At 39.0% G+C, this 10,937-nt stretch overlaps 1 protein-coding gene across 2 annotated transcripts in view; it reads right to left on the bottom strand.

Moving 5' to 3' along the window:
* The window catches only part of klhl13 (kelch-like family member 13), a 48,848-nt gene extending 41,185 nt beyond the window's left edge, over window positions 1-7,663 (bottom strand). The window contains exons 1-2 of one of the 2 annotated variants that reach the window (XM_033645377.2): window positions 7,527-7,663; window positions 5,529-5,599 (exon numbers count right to left, since the gene is read on the bottom strand). In XM_033645377.2, the coding sequence (XP_033501268.1) occupies window positions 5,529-5,581 (53 nt within the window). In that variant the 5' untranslated portion in view covers window positions 5,582-5,599; window positions 7,527-7,663. Of the gene's footprint in view, window positions 1-598; window positions 820-5,528; window positions 5,600-7,526 lie in introns of those variants that run through there. The other variant, XM_033645368.2, reaches the window with a different exon arrangement.
* Between the last annotated feature and the right edge of the window lie 3,274 nt (window positions 7,664-10,937).

The raw sequence follows: 10,937 nt of genomic DNA on the forward strand, positions 1-10,937 counted from the left end.
CATTAAAACTGTGTTTTGTTTTGTTTTTCCAAGATTCTGGTTCTCACTCTCTGTTAGCCAAAGCCATGTCACAAAAGTCAAACAAGGCACTTGTCCATTTCAGCAGAGCCCAGGAACAGGGGTGAAGAGAGAGGATGGCGAGAGGCTGTGAGAGGCACTTCCATTCTACCCTCCCCCCCCTCCTGAACAGTAGCAGATGACAATAGCTTCTAAACCAGGGCACGCCAGACATCCTGACAAAGGCAGGCTCCTCCCAAGCTGCTGAGTCCCTGTTCCCAAATAAACATAGCCACAGGGAGAGGGCAGGAGTCGGGGATGTGGTGCTTGCCATGACCAGACTAGCGGCAAAATGAGTCCTTCCGCACAGGAGCAAAGCATTCTGCCAGCGAACCATAAAATGCATGCTGGACAAGGCGAATCTCCTGACACACTACGAGGCTCAAGCGCATTCTGCCTAATTAGGGCTGCAACAAAATATAATGCTGTCACAATAATTTATTAAAAAAAAAAAAAAAATCTTAACTGAAAAGCACACAAATCTATCTCCACATAAATTGCCACAACGGTAAAATGAGAATGCCATTTAGCTCTTACTCACATGTAGGCAGGCGAAAGGGGTGAGGACCTGGATGTCTTAAGAACTGGCACTGGGAATTTCCAGCTGACAGGAGAACCGCTTTTCCATTTTAACGGCATGTTGTTGTCACCAGAATGGTGCTACAGCAATACCAACAGCAAAGACCATTTCCATGAAAAGGTTTCCAATGCAGTCTTCCATCCCACTCTGCCCACACCATTTAAGGGGGAGGGAGAGCAGCAGCGGCAGCAGCAGCAGCTACAGAAATACCCTGGTAGAGGCAGTGCAGGCTACAGTCAGGGTTGTGACTTTAGCGGCAGCACTGAGAAGCCAATAGATTGCATCCACCACGACTACTTGCCCTGCTGCATTCACGGTTGTCTCGTGGTAGGAGGGAGGGGGGGGGGGAGCCCAGCCTTCCCATCACCCTTTCAGGGTTTGTGAGTAGCCCAGTAGCTGAGCAACAGCACCACCTTGTTAAAGGAGATGTGATTACAGTTCTGAATTCGCTATGATGAGAATTAGGAGGGAGATAAAGGAGTGAGAGAAAGAGAACAAATTATTTTGACATTGATATGATTCAGTTACTTTGAAGCAAATAATTTTGCTCGCCTAGGATTTATTGTGAATTTGTGGAATGTGTCAAAGCTCAAAATAAAATCTGCAACATACATCCAGGCCAGTTGTTCCTTATGTGATGAAGTGTGGGTTTTAATTTTATCAATTATGTGTCAGAAAACCATAGGAGCACTATATTACCCTTCTGGAGGATGTAGTAGAGAGAAGCCACAAAATTAAAATTTGTATTATCCTTCACCATATGTCTTTGTCAACATTGGCATTCCAAGTCTTAAGACTCTTAAGCCGCACAGGCAAATTAACTGATAATTCTGAAAGCATGCTCACAAATTCCTCTGCTTAAAATATAGGCCTTTCCCACATATCATGTTTGGATACGGCTGTGTTTGTGCTTTGGCTAAACAAAACAGACAGTAGCATAAATGAGCATTATTCTGGAGCATTCATGGGTGGAGTGAGCCGTAGTCAGGCCAAGTGCAATCAATGTAAAGCAATAAAGGGGGACCAACTCAGTTCGGCAAACATCTTATAAACTTAATGACCATTGCAAACTGCTAGAAAGTGCCAATAACAATTTCACAAACTCCAGTTTTAAGCTATCATAGCCATAAGCCTCAAATCCATATTGCATCCTTCTGGGCTGAACCACAGTGGCTGGCCCTGTGGGCTTGAATGGCAACGTGGTGTGAATGCCACAGTGCGCTCATTAGTCCAACCACTAACACTGTATATCTGATTCCCTAAGACTTACCAAGAGACCAAATTACAATGTTTGTTTGCAATAACTTCCTGCTGTGTACCCCTGCACAAACACTGCCTCAATCGTTTAGCTTTTAGCCGCCTAAATATATGTCCATCTAAAGAGAACCACTTCAACTTGCCATCAGACAGCCCTTTCTGACAGGAAACCGAAGCCTTTATCTCAAAGCCACCAGACTCCATTGACAAAAACTTCATTTTACTGAAGATGAGGGTTGGCAGTCCACCGCTGCCTCGATTGGTTAGCGTGTGAGCGGAAAAAATGTTCCAAATATAGCATACACTTAAACTGACAGGCTACGTTTTGCTGCGGATCCCATCCACAGTAGTACATTCCAGCTTTGGTCCTAGTAGATTTGATTTTTCAAAGATGCTAGCATGGCAACGCAGTACATAAAATAAGCACAGCAGAAGTGTCAGATAGGTCGGACCACCATGTTTAACAGTATATCTTCAAGCGTTACCGATGAAAATGACCACAGAAATAAACATGTTGCCGATTTCATAAATCTCCACAACTGAAATCAATTGCCAGTTTTGGAAGTGATTGTCATTGTCAGTGCAACGTCAAGGTGCTAGCTATGCCTCTGGTATTAGAAATTTTCCTAAATTATGCAACAAAGCTTTAGGGCCAAACACAAACAGGAGATGTTGAGGCTCATGGTTGGAGTATGCTGGAAAAGAACAATTTTCCCAAGGGTTAGTATCCCCCGTTTCAAATTTTAATCATCATTAAAACCATGTTTGATTACAGTGCTTTATAAAAGCTCATGGTAAATGCCCAGCATCAACCAAAGTTAGCAACAAGCTGCCAGACGCAGGCTCGCAAGCAACAGGTTTTTTTTTCTTTGCTATTCCCTTGTTTACAGAGTGGGCGTGCGGCAGGCAAACCCAGTGATGCAACTTATTCTTTTGTGGTCATCTACAGTGGCAGTGTCACTCGAATAAGCATTTCTAAGACAGGCTGCTTACGCACCAGTATGAAACAAAACCTGGTGAAATGATGTGTGTGCATCAGTGCTTTCTGAACATTTTAAGCACCCTGTGGTCATTTTGGTCACTATAATCATGATGTGAAATTTTCATACCATTTCATCTCCACTTTTGCCTTAACCCCTAAGCCACCAGGACGCCCAATCAACTCTCAATTTAAAACCGCTCATGTAAAAATCACTGGAAAACAATCAAAGAAGGTTTGAGCAGATGAGAGGGCACAACACTGTACCTAATGTGGGACCCAAAAAAAGAAGAGAAAAATTCATATCTCACTGAAAACAGAAGCTGTCACGCCTATCGTCTCGCCCCACTTTTATCAAATCAATTAGATTTGTTGGATTATTGGGCAAGAGATTAAGACACAGCAACTGCTGATGTAATTCATAATTCTATAATATATTCAAAGTCATCTGAGGTAAAAGGGAAGCTTTGAACTATATAAAAGCCCATAGCAACCGCTATCTAAGAGATTAATTCCAGTTTAAAGACCTCAATCAGAGGAACAAAGCAAATGCCCTCTTACTGGCTTGTGACACACAGACAAAAAACCTCAGTATGAGTCAAATCACTACAAAAGCAATGGCACCCACAAAATTAGGATACACAATCACTATCAGGGTTCACAAGTACAAAAAGCAGCATGGATAAAGAACAGCAGTCCATGGTAGTTCAAAGTAAAAGTGATCTTTTTCCATGTTATTCAATCCCAAAGTTCAGATCACCTTCAGATTGTCCAGCTATTACAGGAAAAGGCTTCAAGGGAGATGTTGAGGTGGGGGCACAAGTTGCTTCCACCTGCAGCTCCATCCTGATAATAACCTTGTCGTCAAACCTTCGAGTTTCCACCATCCTCCATCCCAGCTTACACTGTTAATAGCAGAATGACCTTGCCTCGCCTGCAAGGGCAGCAGTCATTCCCTCTCCTCTGTCAAAGCCTGAAAACTCACTGCTGCACCTGTTATCCTCAGTTCAACTATATTACTCTCCTCCCAAAATCTCTGCCCCCCTTGTAAAGACATCTAAGTCAAATAATCCCCGTAGTAGCATTGCAAAAAATCCCACACATTTCCCATGTAAAGATAATCATTTTAAAAGAAAGGAACACGATAAAGTGAGGGAGACTTGATACTGCGTTATGCCTCTTTCATTCATATAAACCGGCCAACAGTTTATTCTAGTATCTGCTATTGAAGTACCATAACATCCCATCCAGTTGGTGTAGTGTCTCATCCACCTCCACACAGTCAGAATTCTGTTCACGAGTAAAGGAGAATTTTTTGCCAACAGATTGGATCAAACACACAGAAACTATCAGGCGAGCTGCCTTCGTGAGTATTTCAACATGCAGGTCTCATTCCAATAGGAGGCTGAATTCAACTATTCAGTACTACATATGGTAAGGTATGCAAGAAATAATCAGTAAAAGTCAGTAAATATGTCGTCAGATCTTTTATCCACACTCATACATTTCAAGCAGGCAATGCTTCAAGTGGCTGGCATCTTTCTTGTTTTTATGTTCCGATATATAACATAATTACCACATAAACAAACAAGTCACTGTTTACTGGAGAAAGTGAGGTCCCATAGAAATCCCACAAATAAGAAAGAAGCACAGAGAGGGTTTCTGAAATATGTGGCTGAAGCCTACAGTATATTTCTCCCTGACCGTCATGTGTTTGGGTGTGCCCAATCATGACTGACAGGGAGTAAAAGGAGCTTCTGTTGATCGTAATGTGAGAAATCCTTGCTTCATTATAAAACCAAGCTTTCATTATTAAACCACAGTTCCTGTATCATCTCCATTTGTCTTTGCTCTTTTGCAGCTTACTCACATACAAACTAATATTCATCTGTAGCCAGCTAAAAGAAAAACTTGGCCAAATGTATCACCCCATCTGTCATTTTCTCTGATGCCATAAGTCGTAGGCTTGATCTTGAGAAATGTGACTGATGCCTAACTTTGATTTATTTGCAGATATTCTGTTAGAAGTTGAGAATAAAGTGCATGATCCACCATAGTTTTTGTTATGTAAATCAAACTCCCACACGTGGCCAGCTTGTAAAATGGTTTGTTTGTTTCCAGGCACCAGCCGTGGGCCCAGTCAAAAACCCAATTTTCAGTGTCTGCGTACCAAAAAAGGGGGCTGTGACAATACTGTCTGAGTGACAGAATGACTGCTGGGAAATGGTGATAAATTAGATTATCCTCAGGCCATTCAGGTGTGGACAACTGCCACAGGTGAATTAATGGAGCAGAAACACTGAATTATCTTTCAAGCCATTGGACAACACTCCGGTAAAACTCTTAGCAGTGGTTCTCAACCCAGGTCACTAGGCGCAACAGCCCTACAGCTATTCTTTCCCACAATCTAATCAGGGATTACTTGATTAACACCTGTGATTCTGGGCGGAAGCCATTTCCTAGCCTGGGGTGACTCCAGGACTGATAACTGCTGTCCTGTGTACAATTTAAGTGCGGTCAACCATCAATCCTGCCTCAAAATGTGTTTTTTTCTCTCTAACTATCCAGAGTTTGTGAGCAAAAAAAAGTGGAATGTGTTCAAAAAATATTCACAGTTGCTAGCAAAATAATGGAATAAGAGACATTGCACATTACCTGTCATGTAGTCCGATGGGCATCGTTTCCCCTCTGTGTACAGGGTGCTCCATACCCTCGCCAAACCACACCTCAAAAAACATAAACATAGTACTTTAAACATCTGAATTAACACACAGCTGTTAAATGTAGACAGGTTTCAATTCAGCACTTGCATGTCAGTTTCGCATGTGTACTTTTAATAGAACTTCCTGTTTTATGTTTTACAGTCTGTAGACTATTTTTGACAATTTATTGCCTAATGGGGGCAATATGTCAGTGTCGTAACCGAGAAACCTTTTCCATATAATCAACCATACATATACATCTTTTTTATTTGGTGTCCTATCTCTAAAAGATAAATGGAAAACAAAATCATTATTGCACCACAGATCACAAGTAACACTGTCTTACAGTTGCAAAAATGTGAATACACATCTTAAATGCTTATTTTCTGCAACTGAGATGAACAATTACACAATGCCTTACATAATTTAAACTTTAAAAAGTTTCAAAGTTGTCTAACAAGATCTAATAATGGCACCTGTTTTTTGTTTTTCAGTCTGCACACTATTTTAGACACACTTTATTGCCTAATGGGTGCAATATCTCAGTGCTGTAACTGAGAGCCTTTTCTATATAATAACTAATGCATGTAAGTGTTATGAATTTGGTATGCTATCTCTTAAAATTACATGGACACAAAATCGTTATTGTACCACAGATCCCAAGTAACACTATCACAGTTCAAAAAATGTGAATACACATCTTAAATGCTTATTTTGTGCAACTGAGATGGACAATTACACAATGCCTAACATACTTTAAACTTACAAAAGTTTCAAAATTGTCTAACAAGATCTCATAATGGCACGAGAATTCAGTAATCATCAAAACGTATTTATTTCTCAAAGAAAACATTAGTGTGTTTGGTAGCCTTTAGCTCCGCACACCCTCTGGCCTTATTATTTATGAGTCACACTGTAAATTCATCTTCACTTTGGATATAAAATGTCCTTCAAGAAATAATAACAAGATGTATGGGCGTTTCTTGACCCCTATCCCCTGCTGAAATGTGACAGTTGCATCACATTTCTAACTTGTTGCTTTACCCAGAACTAGGCTAATTGAAGCTAAAAATACCAGCCGTGTGTGTTACTTGACAGAAAGATCTTCATGGTATTTTAAAATTCATCTAATGTGGTGTAGAAATGAAAGAAAGCAGGACGATGTCTCGATGTTTCAAAACAACTGCAACTGGTACACGCGTGAATTTGGATACAATAAAGTTTCCTTGCTGCTAAGTGCCTGTTGTTGTAAACAAATTGAAGTGACATGATTTCAGTGACACAAAACTGATATAGTTGACAGTTTTCCTTTGCCAAGTGTTGCTCGCTGAGCTCTTAGACAAGACACAAAGCCGGTAAGGTTAGTCTTTTAAAGCTAAGTGTGATACATGTATGGAGAAACTAAGTGCACGGCGAGGTAACGTTAGCTAACTTGCTTGCTAGCAACGGCTCTAGGCTATCGTGATTTAAAGTGTTACTGTTAATTTAGCCGGATTAGACAGTTATATTGTCACAAGAGGCAACGCTGTCAGAACGGAGCTTTGCTCATTTTCTGGCCATGTTGGCTCAACACAGTCCTTACATCTCCAGTGGGAACAGGCTAAAGCTAATTAGCTGAGCTAGCCCTTTAACGTTAACACTGGCTAGCTTGACATAACGTTAACGTTAGATGCGGACAGTCGACTGTTTGGCTGTTAAGTTGGTTACAGTTAAATATCGCATGCTAGCAACGTTAGTTTAACTAAAGACAGCGTAAAAGACCGGGGTCTTAACATGAGTTAGTTGGGTTAGTTGTTAGTTAGTCTGGTTGGTTGGTTTGCCACCACCAACATATGACTGTGACTACCTGTCAAGCTGGTATTTGTTGACCTTAATATGCTATATATTATATTTCAATCACCGTATGTAGCTTAAATACACTCTGTAAACTTTTAAAAAACAGATTCCATACCTTCAAAAACGAGATATCGTTAACTAGCGTCCTTGTTTTCCTTCCAAGCCCTCAAATCCACTTATACCACTGGAGCCTCCTTCTTTGTTTTATCCAATGGAATCGCGTCTTACTCGGAGAGCTGGAACATCCGAACTTTCCATTGGTTGGAGAGTATGGCAATCTTTTCTCATTGGCTCAAAACTTCCGTTACTAAATAAAGTGTTTCTAAAGACGAGTCGTCTTTCTGTGAAGCGTTTGTACCCTCAAACAAATGTCTGTAGTGCTCTGCTCCAAAACGATAAACTGTCATCATTTAGAGTCCTCCCAACACCCAGTTATAGCTACAAGGGAAATTATGAAGTATGAACTTACAGAAAAGCCTTCCACTCAATTTAGAGTTTACTGTAACAAGCACACAGTGTATATGATGCAAAGAAGGACTCAGTGATGTGCTTGTAAAGTTCACAAAAGCAGAAGTCGGATTTTTTTGAGTGCTTTAATATAAGTGTGGTGAAACTGTACATTTCCAGATGAGTTAATGACAGGAGCTGTCTGTTTTAACAGCAGACATACAGTGGATGTGATTGCTGACATTGAAGTCAACACACATTACTAATAATGTACATTGAAACAAATAAATGTGTTAAATATTTCAGTTTGCATAATAACCCCCTGTTTTTGGTACCATCAAAACAATTGCTGCCTCTTCAAATCTTTATCTCTTTCTCTCAAGAGGAGACACTCCAGGTAAACAGGGTAAAACTATCATATATAAAATATAAAATACATCACCATGAAACTTTCCCAGTTGATTACTCACATAAAGTTGATGAATCTTTTTTCTTTTTATGTATGATTGCTGTAACTTAATAGGGGAGGTATCTTCATAAATCATTTTTGGCTTCTAACCACTCCTGGACAATGTTTTAACTTTTAATTTCTTGTCTTTTATATACATGTATTTGCAAATAAATAAACTAACTAAACTAAGTAAATTAGTTTTCGTACTACAAGTTTATTAAAAGTTTATGATTACATATTCAAATGGGACTTTGTCTAATTAATATGCAGTAATTTGCATATTCCCAAATAGAAATCTAAACATTGGATGAAGCCAGGTTCAAAGTCAGAGGTTTTACAGAGGGGATTTTGGTCATCTCCTTTAGTCACTCCATGAATAAAAAATACTATCAGGAGCCATAAAAGTATACACTTTTGTTAGGTTTTTAAGAATATGTTATGTAAAATGATAAATGAACAAACCCCCCTGTGAAAACCTTAACAATATAGACAAGAATAAAACTGGAGAGTTTGGTGTGTGTAAGTGAATGAGAAAAAAAAAATGTGGAGAAAGTGGTTTTAAAATGTGTATTGTTAAATTCCATATTTATAGACAAAAAAAAGTACACAGGGGAAGAAGGTGCAATTTTAATTAAAAGATATAAACATGAAACTTTCCCAGTTGATTACTCACATTGGGACAATAATTCTTTTGTAGCACAGGTTTTTAAAATGTTAGGTTTAAACATGCAAATGATGCATTATCTAATTAAATGTGCATTTTTACGTACTTTTCCACTACAGAAACCTGAACTTAAATAAACACCTAATTCTGGAATTTGGACTATTTCTTTCCGCTAATCTGAAATAAGGCACGGGAGCTAAATAGGCCCAAATCTCAAAATTCATGAAGATCAAACAAAACTAAACAAGACAAAACAAAACAAAAAAACACCACCAACAACAACAAAAAACTATGCTTTTGCATTTAGTGTCTCCTTTCAGCTTCAAGTATCTCTCTCTCTCTTCACACACACACACACACACACACACACACACCCTCATTATCTTCAAACTCAGAAGCTTCCCCAACAGAAGAAAACATGTAATGTAAATCAAAAAGAATGAAACAATGACGTAAAATAGCTTCAGGTGATACATCTCTGTAGGTCAATTGATTCATTGCTCATATAAAAATAATTCTATAGGCTACTGCACTCCATCAGTTCTAGAGTTATCTTTCAGATTTTTAGAATTTCAAATTGGACGCATTCACAAAAATTGTTTGGGCACAGGAATAATGCTCATTTATTTATTTCATAATGCCTGATATTTCTCTTTAAGTGCTGTTTAATGCTGAAGAAATTTAAGGATTCTTGACACCCATTAAATCTCAGCATTTTGTTGTAGTTACTAATTGATAACTTCACTTTTTAAAAAACAAAAAAATGAGGAAAAGATAGACAAGGAGTCAACCCTATATTTAAAAATGAGTCTGGTAATTGTTTACTACTAAAGCCTACAATTTAAAATGCATCCTTATGCATCAAAACACGCTGTGTGTTTGGAGTTTAATTATCAACATTTAAACATGGCTGAGGATAATTAATAGCTTAAAGCATGACAGTGATTATTTTTGCAATGCATATTCAACATGCTTAATAATATTAATGCAGCTACACTCTTACAGTATGACCAAAACAATTTAATGTATGCATTCATTAAAATGCATGAGGCTCTTTCAATAATCACTCCTCTACCTCCGCCACCTTTTTTGTCCTCTCCAATCAACAATTAAATTGCAGGCTCATTATTAATCAACTGCTGCATTGATCTGGAACAAAGAGTGCTTTGGAACAGGCTTCAAATTCAGTGGTAATTCTGCTGAACTGTTGGTGACTCTACACTTCTATGTGCCTGCCTACATTATGTGTGAATGAATGGGACCTGCAGCTGCTAATTTATGTGCATGTTTTACCAACCAATTTTCACCTCGTGACTTGCACTGGCTGCTGAGGAGGCATCCAACTGGTATACAGTGCCTTGTAATTACATTCTCTGTAGTACAATGAAAATTCATAATCAAAGATTCCCACACATTTTCCAGAATCTGTTATTTCTGCATCATTTTTAACAACAACACCAGAAAAGTTTTGATTATCACTGTGGATGAGCCTGGGGGGGGGGGTTGAACTACGGAAAAATATTGATACACGACGGATGCAAGGGCTAAAAAATTTACATTAGGAAGGACCTCAACAGCAGTTGGCTAATTCAGCAGGATTCTGGGGTATAGAGTAGGGGATGAAAGTACATTAAGGAAGCTATGATGATGAATGAATAGCCTCATCAGTTGAAAGACAAAGGAATCAGTCAGCATGCTGATATTTTTGGCCATTCTCTTCTTGTTTTGTTTAGTATTATTACTGTTTGTTAGCTAGGGTGTTCATTTGTGTTGATTTCCCATTAGGTCTTGTTCTTGTTAGTATTAAATACAGTAAATAAGCAAGGTCAGCGTTTAGAGCTATAAGGCGTTCATAAATGGAAAAATATTGCCTGTAGTACCCCTTTTTAGCTAAATATGGACGGCCAGGGAGCGACAGCCAACCCTTGGCTTCAGCAGTTCATTGGAATTGAGTCTCAGAAACA

The sequence above is a fragment of the Epinephelus lanceolatus genome, chromosome 11, assembly GCF_041903045.1.
Source record: "Epinephelus lanceolatus isolate andai-2023 chromosome 11, ASM4190304v1, whole genome shotgun sequence".
NCBI classification, from domain to species: Eukaryota; Metazoa; Chordata; class Actinopteri; order Perciformes; family Serranidae; genus Epinephelus; species Epinephelus lanceolatus.